Source organism: Archocentrus centrarchus, chromosome 1, assembly GCF_007364275.1.
Source record: "Archocentrus centrarchus isolate MPI-CPG fArcCen1 chromosome 1, fArcCen1, whole genome shotgun sequence".
In the NCBI taxonomy this organism is placed as follows: domain Eukaryota; kingdom Metazoa; phylum Chordata; class Actinopteri; order Cichliformes; family Cichlidae; genus Archocentrus; species Archocentrus centrarchus.
The window spans coordinates 26,008,240-26,024,774 of NC_044346.1; the positions used below are offsets into that span (position 1 = coordinate 26,008,240).

The 16,535-nt window shown below is 40.6% G+C and overlaps 1 protein-coding gene across 4 annotated transcripts in view; it reads left to right on the top strand.

Annotated features, from left to right (window-relative positions):
• Window positions 1-937: 937 nt before the first annotated feature.
• Window positions 938-16,535, top strand: part of prr36a (proline rich 36a) — a 32,700-nt gene continuing 17,102 nt past the window's right edge. Inside the window, exons 1-3 of one of the 4 annotated variants that reach the window (XM_030726627.1) lie at window positions 938-1,126; window positions 1,240-1,299; window positions 15,652-16,332. In XM_030726627.1, coding sequence (XP_030582487.1) covers window positions 15,750-16,332 — 583 coding nt within the window. In that variant the 5' untranslated portion in view covers window positions 938-1,126; window positions 1,240-1,299; window positions 15,652-15,749. Of the gene's footprint in view, window positions 1,300-1,634; window positions 1,746-15,651; window positions 16,333-16,535 lie in introns of those variants that run through there. The other 3 variants (XM_030726619.1, XM_030726644.1, XM_030726636.1) reach the window with 3 other exon arrangements.

A 16,535-nucleotide genomic window follows, 5' to 3' on the forward strand; every position in this document is an offset into this window, starting at 1 on the left:
CCTGGCCACCCCCAATAAAAATCTAAGCATCTCCACTCTGCCTCCTGTGTTTTTGTCAGTGCCACCAGCTTCAAACCACACATAGCAGGTCTCACTACCATCTTGTAAGACTTCCCTTTCACTCTCGCTGCTACCCTTCTGTCACAATCGCCCCTGACAGTCATTTCCACTGGCTCCACCCTGCGTGCACTCTCCCTCCCCTCTCTTATTCAATAAAAATGAATGCATTAAAAAAAAAAAAAAATCAGTAAGGTGGCAGAAATTTTTTTTTAAAGTGTGGAAAAAAGTGAAATAAAGTAAAATAAAAATTCTAAATATGGAACAGTGAGGAGCTTCATGAGTGAAAAACAAAATCTAACAAATAAATGCAGGTATTATGATGTGAGGTATGAAATTTTTTTCTGCATCTGCACTTGTGGGAAGAAGATTATAAAACACGGTAGAGCCGTGTCCTGCATAAGGCCCATGAGAGGAGCTTAATCTGATGTGGTTCCTGTTGTTTACTATAACTCTGCAGCAGCAGGATTATGTGTGTCTACAGACTACAGATACTCCATCTTATTATCCTGGCTTAGAGAGTGAAATTGGAAAAAAGGGCAAGGTTATCTCAGCTTGGTCAATGCATGTGCTACAAACTGGTGGTAGGAGTTTTAAAGATTTGGGCTTCTGCAGGACAAAGTTGTGCTATCAAAGCCACAGATCTGCAGGATTTTTATTTAGAGCTTCAGCCATATAAAATTGCCTAACATGTTTCTGCAGTCCCCCCCTTTGACCACATTTAACTGGCTTCCTCTTTCACCTGCGTGTTTCTTATAGGACTAAATTCCTCCGTGTCCCCCTTGGATTTAAATTTTGAAACGCACAGACACACGCACGAGCTAGGTTTGACTCCTACGTCACTCCTGCTTTGCATAACCACCGTTCTCGCGCCTTTGATTGGGCCACCGGTGGGATTTAATCTGCATTTTTATTTTTATTTATTTATTTATTTTTTACGACCACCACGCTTCGCCCTCAGTCTGCAGCCGGGCTCCTCAGTCACTCCTCCCCTCCGCCTCCCAGTCCGAGTACGTCCTTCATTAAGGGGAGCAGCCCGTCGCCTCTCGCCGCTGCTCAAACGTGGAGGGTAAGACACGAGGAGGGACGCCCGCCGCTGCGTGAGCGGCTCTATTGTTAGTTCAGTAAAATTTACGGCTTCGCCTGCATATTTAGTGCATTTCACGACGTCTTCGTCTCCAGGGCCGAAAGGGAGTGACTGTTTCTGCAGGAGTCCTAATGAGCGGAGTCGACGTTTGAAAGGTAACGGACAATTTACTACGTTGTAACGTTTCTGCCGGGAGCGAAATAATTCAAGTTAGGATAACATCTTTGTACAGTTTTAACGGTAAAGTAAAAATTTAAATTACTGCTTAGAGAAGCTCACTGCTTGATTTATTTTTTTTAAGCATCTCTTTTAAATAAAGAAAGCAGCATCTGTTTTGAAGACAGACGCCCTCTTTGTGGTGTAGAGTGGCCGGTTTGTGGCTTTGATGAGATGATGGATGTGAAACGTTAGCACGGAACGGAACGGTGGGCGGTGGTTCCGGTGTGCGGTTCCCTCTTGTGATGACATTTATCGCGATGTACGGCGCTCCAGATTTCAGTTTGACCGGGGCTCCGGTGGCGTCAGATTCAGGTTATCGAGCAGCTCCGTGCACTTCAACCAGGCAGCTTCCCCCGGCGTACACACGCTATTGTTCTGCGAGGTAGGACGGGGCCCTCTCTCTGCTAGTCTGCATTATTAAAGCTCCCTGTGAGGCTTTTAAATCATCCAGAAACTCTCAAGGAGATGCTTCCAAAACTGGAGTCTTGGGGCAAAAATAAGGCGCAGGCTTGCAAAGTTGGCATGTGGGTGTTTTATTTATTTATTTTTTTTGATGGGCTGCATCGTTAGGTCCGCATTTGAGAATTCACTTTGCCATACATGTGATAAGTTCATCTGAAAGTCATTTTGAAGCACCGTGCACCACTGGTTATCTTGCCAGTGCCAGCTTGGTAGTTTCTTTCCAAGATTACCATCAAGCCCTGTTTTCATATTTGCATCCCTGCACATGGGGTGATCTCACTCTCGACTTGGCAGAGCCAGTAAATAAGGCAGACTATCAGAGGCACCGTCTGCAGATCTCAATGATAGAGAGATGCTGTTTATTTTCCAGGTTTTGGCTCTGGGTCTGCATTGCATAATCACTGTGTTTTGGGGCTCGACTGGGTGTGGTTAGCAGAGTTTGGACGCAGGACCAATGACTGTTCCTGTCTTCCGAAATGGTATTTGCATGCAGGCCCTCACTTTGGGTGTGTGTGTTTTTACTCACAAACCCATTTCATCACCTGGGTGTGACACCAAGTGTGGATGACACAGCCACATGGCACCCACCCACTTCTGTTTATTCTGACTGTCTGGCTAAGCTCTTAGGGGGTCATTACAGGTTCAGTGCTGCTGTGTCCTACTTCAGAGGATGAATTCTGAAAAATCTGCATTTCAAATCTAAATTTTGTCACAACAACAGACCCTGGCCCATTTTAAAAGGCTCCTCAGAAAGTAATGCAGTCACTTTTTAACTGAATTTGAAGGTCTTGGTTGGCATATTTGTGCACTTCCTGGCATATGAAGATTTATCAGATGTGTCTGAGGAGGATATGAGTGTGTTTGACTTTAAAGATCATAAAGTCTCACATTTTTTGCCAGCCTGTGAACTTGGACACGTGTTTTTTTTTTTTTTTTTTAAATATACTGCACGGCTACTTCCCCTGCCCACACCTCTGTTTCCTTTTCCTCTCCCCAAAGGTCAAAGCAACCCAGAAGAGGAGCTTGAAATATTTTGCTCGTTTCAGTGCCTCCTGTAACCTTAAAGCTTGTGGGATTGACTAAGGGGGTTTTATAAAGCGGAAAGTGCAAGCATTATGTATTTACTCATTTTTAACATCCCAACTATCAATAGCACTTGAAACATTCTTAAAATTATTAGTACAAATACAGAAAAAAAAAATCTACAACTTTGCGTAGTGTCTGCAAGTTAAAGTTCTCTGTGCATCCTTTAGGGGTGGTATGCTTGACTTGTAAACTTTCAGGCTTCTTTTATGACTAACCCTGGGCAGCTATGCCTGATAAGGAGACTGCAGTTGTTTTATTTCAGGCATGACTGTCTGTGAAAAATGCAGGTGGACGACATTGAGACATGTGTGACTGGCTCCTGTAAATGGGTGCAACACTTATGGGAACAAGTCTGTAACTGATTAACACATCTGTCCTTTGTTTTGGATGAAATGCCTCAGATACCTTCTTGTCAAGCCATGCCAGGTATGAGGTGCCTTCAGGTGGATTCTTGATCCCATGTTTGTGTTCAGTTTAGAAAAACGCTGAAGATGATTTTAAAAGAAAAAGTGCAAACAGTTGCTCCAGTGGACAGTTTCAGTTTTTAATACTCAATTCCTTTCCACTGCAAAGAAGAACAAAAAATTCCATTTTAATAGGAATAAACCCCCAGCAGAACCAGACTCAAGGAGGGGCAGCCATCCGCTGCAACCGGCTGTGGGGTTGAGAGGAAAATAGTCTGTGTACAAGGTGGACGTGACCGCCATGATGTCACCTACTAATTAGTGAAGTCCCATTATTAAGCCTCGACTTTAGCATTTACAACTACCGCCAGTCATTAAAGAGTTCACGTTTGAGTCTCTTCTGTGCTGGTTTAATTTTTTTCAGACCTGGAACATATGGTATGTGCATCTGTTGTCTATGATTCAAAAATATTCTCCATCATTAACACAGACTGACAACAGACTGTGTGTACCAATAACTCTTTAATATCATTGAAAAGAAAAGGAAAAGAGTGTCAGTGCAGTGTCTGGAATTAGGTGTCTAACCAATAGTGAATCAATGCCATTATGGATTTATTGTTTTAATATTTAATTTTTAATACAAATTGGAGCTCATGTCCCTCAGTCTTGTCGTTCCTATCACTTGTCTGAAGGCTATGTCAAAAATCAGAGCAGCTCAGTGAAAAGCATGCATAGAGTATTTGCATTTTCCTGGAAGTCAGGTGGTTACAGCTCGTAACCAGTCAGTCTCAGTCCCACACCCAGAGAAATTCAATCCAAACACTTGTGCTGTGCTATACTATACTGATGGCTGATCTGGTGGAAAGCTCATATGACGATCTTGTGAAAAATTGTGATCCAAATGGAAAAAATTTCCTCACAGCTTTAGTTGTATTATTGGATTATAATTGGTTATCCATAATGTTTGATGATCTTATGAGTTTGTATTGTGGATAAATTTGTGAGAAGATCTGCGTTTCTTAAAAATTGCAACTAATTGTGTTGTCACTTTAGTCCAACCAAATCTGGCGGGAGAACAGTGATGCATCAGATGCTGCACCGGGCTGAGGTACTGTTGCACCAGGCTGAGAATTTCAGGTGTTAGCTGCTGGAACAGATCGCTCAATGTAGCTTGCTAGTGGACACAGCCATTCGCACTAGTGAGCGGTCATTTGGTATCGAGGGTACTCCCCCAGCGTCCTCCCCTCCCCGGGTCATCACCCGGCCTGTTTTTTTTTTTTTTTTTTTGGTCTGACTAGAACCCTGTGCATATAAAGTTTTTTTATTTTTGTTTACCCCAAAAGGTTGTCTCATGAGCTTTTTACTAGTTTGGACACCAGTAGATTTGCATAATGTTTGAGTTGCTCATAGAGTCTGTCCATGGGAACTTTGAAAATACTTGTCTAGAGCCAGGGGATAAACTGGGATTTGGCAGGTAAGATCTCATTATTTGTACTGTGCACAGAAAAAAAGTCCTCAGAGCAATCAAAATAATTTGTACTCTAAGCTCTGGAAAATTAGTTTTCTTTGCTGACAGGCTGTGTGGCCTGTTGTCTTGTACAGTGTATCAGTGTTACATGTTAAGTGACACACAAGGGCATCAACTGCTTCTGTTGACCTGACAGTAACACCTTCGAGCTCTGCGCTTGGCCAAATTAGTTAATCATTGTCAGCTTTACCACAGTACTGCAGAGTTTGCTGATCTGCAGCCTGCACTTGTTTGAACTGTCCAGTATTCCCACACAGCCTTTGAGCCTTTTTCATTTTACTGTCAAAATGTTTGACAGTAAATTTAGTATGAACTAAATGGATAATTTCAATATCTTTCTATGAAATGTCATTTGCTGAACAGTCTTCATGCTTGAGAATTATAGTTTTTCTTTTTCTTTTCTTTCAATCTTTCGTAATCTCTGAAAGTAAGCAGTGCTTACTTTCCTGCTCTGTAGTACTGTGCTAGTTACTGAAGTTGCTGCAGATTTGGTTGTTATCAGCATCTACATGCATGAATGTAAAAAAAGATGGCTTAATTGTGGTGACTGCCAATCAGGTTTTCTTACAAACTGAACATGCTTTAATCTTGCTTTTAGCACTTAATACTGTTGTCTGAACAATTTCTCTGTAAAGCAGATCACATCCCAAATTAGTCTTTGCTCGAACTCCACTGCATCTGTTTAAGAAGGCTTTCAGAGTTAAACTTTATTTCATCGTTCCACCCTTAAGGTTTGTTTTGCATTTTGTGTGTTTCTCTTGGCTCTTCAGCTGTGGGATGGTGAGGCGGTGCGGTGCTGTAACTCGTCACTGTGGTTTGGAAGCTGGCACTCTGCTGCCCATTAGGATAAAGTAGTGGATGCTGGCGCTGCATTTTTTTTTTTTTTTTTAGGTACTTTCTGTCTGGGGCTGTGAAGCTGATCTCAATGCACTGTAATTATTGAAAGAGTACTTCAGCACTTTAGAAGTATGCCTCTTAGCTCACTATGGTAGCCTTGAATGTCTTCTCAAAGCCAAAATACTTTTTCTATTTTATTTTTCTTTTCCTTAAGTAAGTCATTTATAGGGTGTATTTTTATTAGTATTTAGTTTGGCGTGTGCTGTAGCATTAAAAAATATAGGAAATTGGAGAACTGTAAACAATCGGTCTGGTGTTTGTCTGGCTAAATGCCAGCTGCTTTACCTAGATTAGTTTTTGTGTTGTAATGGTAATATGATACCTCAGAGCTTGTCCCCTCTTTGACACCTGTAGCAGTTACCTCCATTAAAGCAATAATAGTTTTTCCTGGCTCTGAATGGATCTTTGGGGAGGTGACTTCATGTAAGAACAGTTGGTCTGTATTACCTTAAGTATATTATTTTACTGTTATGTTTGACCATTTAATGAAAAAAATTATGCTTGAATTAACGGCACAATGAAAAAAAATTAACCACTTTTGATTTGTCTCAACTGTCCTTGTATTTTTCCTTAGAAAGGCCAAAATATCTTTGATGGGTGCTACAATTTATTTATTTTTAATAAATGCTGGAAACCCCCGGTAACCATAAATTTTGATCAGTTTAGTGACTTGGTGAAGTCTGCCTGAGATGAAGCAAAGTGCACAGCAGCACTAAACCGTGCCTGTTTGTTTTGGATAGGCTTGGTATATCCCTTTTATCATCGCGCACTTGTGTGTGTCTGTCTGAGAGACATAGTTCAGGAGTGTGGCTGTCAGAAACATGCAGGCGAAGTGTGGGATCAGTGTCCATCTGGCCTCACCTCACCCTGCCCGGTCATAGGGCTAGCAACTGATCTAGCTGCAGGCTCTCCAGCATTATATTGACTATATGGCTGCCTGTCTATAACCGGTTGGCTGGTGCACAGGGAGTAGTCATTGAGTGGATTTCATATGGCAAAACCGATGTTAGCTCTGGTTTCTCTATAGCCGGCCTTGATAGAAACTTAGTGGGTTTTTTTGTTGTTATGAATTCAAGTTGTACAAAATGTAACAGACCTGTAACACAATTATGATGTAAATGAGAAGCAGTGTCCATTTCCTGGTCACAGCTACCTTTCTGGCTAAAGCTAAAATTCATTTGAATATAACACAACCAGAAAAGACAAAAATTGCCTAAACCTTCAAGTAAGTAAAGGTAACAGACTAAATGTGTTACTGTGTGTTTGGTATATTCAAACAATTATGCATATTTACTGTATTTAAAGAAGGGGGTAGCTTCACCCAAATGTCCCTGGAGTCTTTTGGGTGAAGTTTCAGTGGCAGCTGCTCCTCTGTCCTGTTTTACTAGTTAATCCTATGAGCACCCACCCCCATTCCCCTCAGCACCAAGCCTGAGGTGGGGTATAGACAATAGGGCCTGTCTGCTACCCCCCACCACCGAGTAGCACTGTGACACTGTGATGCACATTTATACAAATAACCACTTAAGATCTGATTGCATGCATAAATGTCCCTTTTTTTTTCTTTTTTTTTTTTTTTAAACCTCCATACTGACATTATTTGCTCCACTGTCAGGCTGTCCTAATGCCAGCAGGAAAGTCTGGCTTTTGTTTTTTTGAAAACCCTTCCAGGTTTAGAACAGATTGTAGCCCACTTATCTGCAGCCCTTCAGACCACAGCGCTGCCAATAGCTAGGAGTCCATCTCGTTTTTATTGCCACTCCCTTAAGGGCTTAGTCCATTTAACTTGTAGCCTCATTTAACTACCTGCTCCCAATGAAGGTGTTGAAGTTTATAGACACTTTTGTTAAAAAAAAATAAATAAATTGACAGATAATTGGCAGATATGTTTTTGTGAAGACTGTTCATAGACAACTTGCCAGTGTGGTCTGGACAAGCATTTGTCAGTACACATGCAGTCTCGGGATGAAATGCTGTGATTTCGAGCTTATCAACACTTGCACATAGTTTAGTTTTTTGAACAGATGAAAAGAAACTTGTCAAGCTGCAAGATCACTGAAGGTTAATGTGGTTCTTTGTCAACAGATAAAAAGGAGTGCCATTTGTCATCTTGATGATTTTCTGCAAGGGGTGAGGAGCATAAATATGCATCTCTGCATCAGACATGTAGAGACTTAATGATGGCAGCTGAAGTTGATTTATTCTGAAATCTGCAAATCAAATCTACTGATGAGTGCAAAATGTTTTTTTTTTTTTTTTTTGTTTGTTCTGTTCCTTTTTATTGTATAGATCTGTACTGATGATACACCTGTGAAGAAGTGGTTTAGTTTTACTTCCATTGTAACATTTGTAATGCACAGTGCAAGTTTCAGTCATTCTATACAAGAGGGCTCAGTATGGATGCTTGGGCAGGAATAGGTGTTCACACCTATCCAAGACTTGCACTGGTTACTTTTAATATGAAGTGGAGCAAGCTGCTGTTGATGATTTGAGTATTTGTGAAATTATTACAAATAACAGTCAGTGTAATGCTTTCAGTGTGTCGGGAGGAACAGTATTTGCTGTCCCTCAATTAGGAGCATATTGAGGGAATCCATGCTGTACTAAAAAGCATGGATGTGTGGTGTTGTCTTGTCAGCTGCGGAATGAATCCAGTGATTAGTGGGTCTTGTAAAAAGATCATCTCCAGTCTGTCTTATCTTTGTGGTAGAATAGGCAATGTGGGTTAAAAAAAAAAAAAAAAAAGTAATTACTTGTAATTAATATTTAAGAAGGAAAAACAGTTAAGGAATGAAATTGTAGTGGCCACAATTGTTTAAATCACAGCTGAGCAGAAGTGAAAAAGTGAATTGTCTTGAAAGATTAATAAACCCACTATATTTCTGTATATTAAAAAAACTGGTCTTAAAGAAAAATCATCAGGACTCACTACATGCAAGGTCACACTCCAAAGACCAGTTTTGAGCTAGTAATCATATGGAAAACCTCTGTCATAGCTAATTATTTGCCTTTCTCTATTTGCACAGTTAATTTACAGTTATAATAATTATAGTAGTCAACAGGGTTAATTTGACGCCGATCATGTCCAATGGAAAACTACAGAAATTCATAGGAAGAGCCAGTGGAAAACTGCAGAAAGTCAATAATCTAATCGCTGTATTACACTGACACTGATGATGGCTGACAAGCTGCCCCATCCTTCATTGACTTCCTGTTTACTAGTTGTTTCCAACCTGGTACAAGCTGTCACCATGATTTTATTTTATATTTAATTATGCTGGATCAATTTGCTGGAATGAAGAATGGTTGTTCACAAAACATGGATAGGGATGTGTTTTGCCCACTTATCTGTGCCATCAAGCCCAAATACTAAATGACTCTGTGCAAGTGTATTCAGCCAGACCAGGTCTGAAGTAATGTGGAAATCCACTGGCCAGTCTGCTGACTTAGCCTGTGGGCAAGTGGCCAGTATTTTGGGGCTTTTGGTACGATCAGCACATGTCTGGGCAAACAGTTAATCCTCCATTGGCTGGTTATCATTTACAATGCAGATATATTGAGCTTAACTGTCTTCAGCTGATAGCCAGTGGTTCCAAGAAGGAATTTTGGCAAACGAAATCCTTGTTTTGCTCTTCACGTGGATTTTTGACCTGCGTTCAACTATGGCCTTCCAAAACTTGATTTGGTCCAAAGAACTTGGATGAGAAACAGATGAGAAACAAAAACCAGAACTAGTACTAGTTGTATAAAGATTGGGTCTGAAGTGGCTAACAAATACCCAGTCAATACCTGTTACTGAAAAGTCGGTGTAATTTCCCGTCAACTTATGTAGAAATTTTGACAGGAAATCCTATGAGGAGTTATGGCGACACACCAGTGTGTTCTGGCTTGAGATGCAGGTACTTCAGTGCAGCATCCAGTGGTTCTGAATTTCACGTTTTCACCCCCTTTAATAAAATTCTCACCAAAGATGTGTTTTTATGGAGAGACTGCCTTGGTGCACAGAGATTGAACTTGTTCTCCAAAAGCAGATTTACTATCTTTTTTCTGTTTCTCCGTCTTTGTATGTGAACTAAACACTCTGCGTTACAGCAGAAACACTGCTACTGCCTTGTATGGTCAAGAGTAGCATGCATTTACAAATGCAGCCTCCCTTTTCTTGGAGTCACTTTATCTACCTACTTAACATGAAATTGCTTTTAGATTCTTCTTTGAAGGCTCGTTCTGTAAATTCTGAAGGTTTGTGGAGGGTGATTACAGCAGGACTGAGTAAAAGCAAATAGGTTTCTTCTTTTCTGTCGATGAAGGTTAGGAAAACCCCTGCCTTCCCTAAACGTCATTAAACCTCTTGTTTTCTTTTCTTGTAATTTGAGGCATAAATCGAACATCCTCTTCCTGTTTGCCCCTTTACACTCACATTTGTACTCACACTTGGACTGAATACTGCCTGTGTTTCTTCCTGTGTTGTACATGCCTCTGGCTCATACACAACAGAGGAAAGTTAATGATCAGTCATCCCATCTGTAAACTTGGCCTTACTTCACTCTGTTGCCGAACACTCCCAGACCTGAAACAACGGTCAAATTCACCACGCCAGCTTCCGTTCTGTTTGAAAAACAGACACAGAAGGTGTGGTTCTAGTAAGAATGTAGCGATGAATCAAGTGTGCCTGTTGAATTGCAAGAATGTAGGCGGGCCAGCAAATTCTAGTTTTCACTTTATTTTTTTCTTCTTTATTTATTTTTTAACTGCAAAGGACATTTTCATGTCACTCACACTTTGATCCTACACCCTCTGCTCTTTCACACACTGCATCTTCGTGCATGTACACACAGCCTACACATTCATCGGTCTCCCTCTGACCCTTCCGCTGTTTACTCGTCTCTCACGCGCACAAACCCACGAGCACATAGCCAGCTGTCACTGTGGAGCCCCAAGGAGTCATGAGGAAGTCAGCAGAGCTGGAATGTGGATGGGGCGGATGTCCACTTAATACTACTGCAGCTTTTAGGCATTCACTTTTTCATTAATCACTTTGAAGAAGATGCAGTATCGACACAGAACTTAAAGTAAAAGCTCAACATTACGTAAGTGAAGCGGTCAGTCAGCACTGACACATTTGCATTATTGATTAGTTGTTTTCTTAAATAATCTGACTTAAATGTGCAAAATGTGACTGACATTATTTTTACAGTTCTGATGTTTTTATAGCCCAAAGCCTGACACATCTGTGGATGACTTTTTCCAGCTAACAGTCCAAAATCCAGAATATTGGATGTACTCGCATCTGGCAAAGAAGATGGCAAATCCTCACAACTGAGCAGCAGGAATGAGTTATTTAAGCATTTAGTTCATTATCAAAGCAATATCAAAATGATATGCTTTTTAATTTGACTTTTTTTTTTTCCTAGCATTTCTGAACCGTCCTAATCTCATAAGTACCTGAGATAAAATTTTTAGGGCTGTAAAACACATTTGTGCTCTGAGTGGGTTTACCACCCCTTTTGGTTGCAAAGTGTCACAATTTAAAGCTGAAATCGAATTTTCTTAGGCACTTTTTTTTTTTTTCCCCTCCTATGTCCAACTTGGAGCATCAATATCATGTCATCATAGTTTCAGTAGGAATCATCAATTTAATGTCTGACATACTGTAAGAGAAACGAGCATTGCCATCTTGGATGTTTTATCTGTTTTCTGATAATTGAGTGGCTAAAGCTTCACAAACTACATTTTAGGAAAGCTTTGAAGCGTCAGTATTATGTGGAATATGTGGCTGGTGAAAACAAGTTTCATAAAAGGTCTCCTTTACATTCTCCTGTGCAATATTATCATACTGTCAGTCCATCTGTTCGGGTGTCTGTCCTGAGGCTTTACCTTTCTGGTCTATACACTCCAAAACCACAGGTAGATGAGCCATGAGTTGGCATGTAGGTTATGTTAAGATGTGAAACACGATATTCATATTCCTGGACGTTTAGTACCCTTTGTACACTTTGGCTGTATTTATCTGAAGTGGAGAATAAACAACGTGGAGGATTTCAGGCTGCTAATTCTAGGATAAAATATGCTAATTATATGGAGCCTTGTTCTGGTGCCTGATTGGCTTAGCCTAATCATGTGATCATATTGTGCTGTGTGATTGACTATACCTACATGACCATTATTGACTGAAAAGGAGAAAGTGGAGATTCCCCATATTTAGAAACTGCCCTATGTCACCGAACAGCTGGCAGTAGCTAGATGGTGAGAAACTGGGGAATCCCAGATTTCTAAGTAAAGAGCCAAACTAGGCTACAGCCTTATTGATTAGCCTATGATGCAAACTTATGATGGGTGGGTACATGATGTTTCGTACATGGTTGCCCTATGATTATAGTGATGTAATACACAATGCATTGATATCAGGGGATTATGTAGTATGGGTGCATGATGTAGTAATATTTCTATACACATGAGTGTAATTTAAGGTAATAAGATGCTGAAGGGTTTTCTGTAATGGGGCTGTAATGTTATCCTGACTTCTACATTTATTTTATATTTTCATTAATAGCGGCCTTTAAATGATGGTGAAAATTAAAAATTAAAGAGCACAACATTGCAACTAGTCTTTATGTACTTCCAGGGCTTTCAACCAAAAATCTTCCAGGGCTCTAGCCAGCGGTTGATTGCCCAGTGCTGGGAGTATTCATATACTGTAGCAGTAGCAAGTGGTTGACAATACCCAAGGGGGACCTTAGGTATCCCCACCCCGTTGCCCCTGCCGGGCAGTGAAGCCTATATTCATAATAAGGTAATTATTTTTTAAGTTTAAGTTATTGTACAAAAACATCAGCTGATTCGGAGACTGGTCATATGTTAATAACCTGCAATGGGAAAACTGTACATTGAATAGTTGAAATATGTTCCTGGTTTACTTCACTGGCTTATGTTTGCATTTTTCTACAGTTTCTAAGTACACAGTCTGTCATGTGCATTTATCTCTTTGGTGTTTTTATATTTGCAGCATCTTTAGCAGTCTGAGGTAAATCTGTATTTGACAGGATCACTATCAACAGACCTCCTCCAGTGGTCTGCACAGTGCATCCCAAATCCCTGCCATGCTCTCAGCACAGCTAAATCCCTCTGTGCTTGTATTAAACACAGCATTAAGTGACCCATTTTGTCATGCGCCACTTCTAACGTCTGGACGTGCAGAGGGCGAGACTGAGATGGGTTACGACAGATGTAATTAAACTGCTTGAAGAAAGAAGTCGGACATAAATTGTAGTGACACGTGAGGCCATATTTCTATTGCATTAGAATGTAAATGCCACAAAGGCTGAGTTCTTGCTCTGTCTAGACAGACTCCCTCTAACAGTCTAACAAAGTAATGACTGCATTAAGTAACACACTCCAAGTCCTTTTTTGCAAAATGCACTGCTGCAGTCTGTTAGCCTTCAGACATTTGCCTTCATCACAAAACCTGCAAAATGTAATTGATGTCAGGCATAATGACTGATGCTGGCTAGAAAAAGGCATGTGCCACTTTTGGGTATTAAGACTGTTCAGTGAACTAGAATATATTGTGTGTATATATATATTAGGTTTATTTACAAAACTAGAAAAAAAAATATATATTCTAGTATTTTTTTCTAGTAATTTTTTTTTTTTTTTTTTTTTTTTTTTTTTTTTTAATGCAAATTGTTTTTTGTAAACACAAAATCTGAAGTCCTGACTAAAAACCATCAGCTTAAAGAGCAGTATTGGTCTAAAGTAACATTTTCTGATGGCTGTGAAACCAAACAGGCTCACTGTAAGATATTGCTTATCTCTGCACGCCTGTGTGGATGGGATTTTAATGATCTATTCATTACTTCTGTGCTACGTCACAGAGTCAGGTGATCACAGATGATGCTCTTTACTTGCCCAGAAGGGGGTCGTCATCGCAGGAGGAATGTGATTCGGGCTTCCATTTGCTAAGCCCCTAGCATTACTAGCTCATCTGGCAAAACTATGCCACGCCAAGTACATCACAGCACCAATCAAACTCCCCGGCTCACTGCTCTTTCCATTACTAGCACCTCCTGTCTGAGTAAACTGGGTGAGGTTTATTTACAAAAGGAAACAAAAAGTTCTCTCAAAGAGCAAGACCGCAGATGCGCAAACCTCAATATATCAGTGCAGCAAGATTAAAATGGGTGAGGACTGGTAAGATGTGAAAATTGGTTCAGTCTTTCACATTTAGCTCTTGGCTGTTTGGTTCCCAGTTTGTTAATTGCTTCAAATATGAATGCTGATGCTTTGCATTTAATTTGCACATAACTGTTCTAAGAGCTCTGCACATTTGGCTTGTATTTGGTTCAAACCATGCGAAAAACCCAGACTAGTCAAACAAGTTATTCCACAATTGCCAAACTATAGTCCATTATGTCTTTGCATTTAGAGGCATGACTTGCCATTAATTGCTAAGGTAACACCCCCAGGACATTGATACCTAAAAGTACATTTAGATTTACAGTCCTAAAGGCAAAAGTTATATTAGTGCATGAATTGTTATTGTACACTGTGTGGCTTTATAAATGCACTGAGTAATTTAATGACTGTGGAAAATCTTGCTCATTGGAACTGTTGGCGTATGTCAGATGTTTTTACTTATCAGTAGGTGTTTATGCCTTTAAAAATATTTAGACAGCGTGGTGGAGAGTGCATTTTTGACACAAAATTCAGGTCAGTAAGTTTCCGTAGAGGAGAAGCAGCTTTACTCTCCTGGGTTTAACTGCGTGACCCTTTTCTAGTAGATATTTGCTGTTTTCTGTCAGTCTTTACGCATTGCACAGTTTGTTTCCTGTACCATGCAGAGCCTCTTTTAGCTAGATCATCCATCTGTATAGCAATTTACTGGATCCAGATCTAAAAGCAGTGGGAGGACTGGGGGGATATAGAAAACCAGGATATGGCTGTTCAGGAGGGGGTTGGTAGACACTGCTGTGGTCAAAAGGGCAAAGAAATGAGGCCTTGTGGGTAGAGGGGATGATTGAGGGAGAGAATAAATCCATTAAGCATCTGGGAACAGCTTTGTCCAGTCATAGCAATATAAATTTTACTCTGGTGGTTAATAAGCTGAAGATCTATGTGTGCTATGTATGACTCAAATCTCACGCATTCTCCAGCTCTCCCATTGAGATTCATTTTCTCCAGTTCTTCACCACAGCTTCTTTATAATCAATATCAATTTCAGATTTTCCACTAGTTCTGTCAGGATTTGCCAATGCACTAAATCTGTTAAGTGATCATAGGGCAAAATGAGTATTACATTGCATCTACTCAACACAGAAGAAGACAATTGACAACAAATGGGTCATTTGGAACTCGTTTCCCACCTTCTTTTCCTCTGTGGGCTGTCACATCTAGAAAAGCATCTTCTGGCTTTCAGCTCCCCAAACCACAGATTTTTTTTTTTTTTTTTTCCAATGCAATTTTAAGCTGCTGGAAGCAATTTGAAGCAGTGTTTTTCTCCTTAAGATGTACAGTTAAAGCAATTTACTTTCTTTGTGGTATTTTAATGGTAATTCCCTTTTTCATCCATGTAGAGTCATGGCTATTATGATGCATTATTGTCATGGCTGTTCTATTGCTTGATAGAATAGTCACTCTAGAGGTTTTTTTTTTTTTCTTTTTTTTTTTTTTTTCTTTTTTCAAGTGGGAAGACTTGCTGGCATCGCACGCTGCTCACTTCCTGTGTTTTAAACTTCCCCGAATTCCACTGAGGCCCCTTACAATAATTGGTGTTTTCTTTGGCTGACAGGGACGTGTTCATCATGGGAATCCATGACATGGTTTAATTCAGCTTAAAGCTGATGTAGAAGAACATTCGGTGTAGTCAAAACTGAGCCTGGAGATTAATCTACGTTTTTGTTATTCTTTTTCTACAGGACATAAGAGGAACTGACCACTCAAGACAGGTGTGAGCCCGTAGACGTAGATAACAGCAGCAAGTTCAGCAGCATCCACACCTTTTTTGAAGGAGGTAATGAAACCGGATGGGGGCATGGAAACTACAGAGCCCAGTGAAGGTGAAGCAGCTGCTGCTACAGCAGAATCTTCCTCATTGCAAGGCAACATAACTGAGCCAGCCCCATCACAGGCAGAGGATGTAGCAAATGATGCTGCTTCAGCAGCCAATTCAAAGGCCATTGGCAAGCCAGTTGCTGCAGAGTCCAAAGTCAAACCAAAAGCTGGTGGACCTCGAATGAAGCCCTCAGCTTCTGCAGGGGCTTCCAGCTCACGGCCAGGTAGTGCCTCACATCGCGTGGCAAATGATGTCAAATCCTCTTCTAGTCTTTCCGCCGCTTTAGGCAAGAAAACTGCAGCAACAACTACAGCAAAAACATCATTAGCAGGAGCTGTACCCAAAAGACCAATGGGTCCATCAGCAGTTTCCACAATAGCCAAGAATCAAACTAGAGTGCCTGACAAGAAGTCTGCTGGACCTACCAGGACTACCTCTGTTGCTGCTGGCACAGTAACAAATGGTACTAAATCATCATTGAACGGCACACCTAAGAAGAAACCTACAACAGAGACTGTTAATGGAGCTAAACCCAAAACTACAGGTGAGTCTGAAGGAAATGTGGTGGTGATATAACTTCTTGGAATGCAGTTCATGTCAGGATGATGTTTATGACCGTTTCAACACAGTTTTCTAAATGAGGCATTATGAGTGAACAGTCTTGTCCTGATTTCTATGCAGTCTCACTGTCTTTGTGTGTGTGTGTGTGTGTGTGTGTGTGTGTGTGTGTGTGTGTGTGTGTGTGTG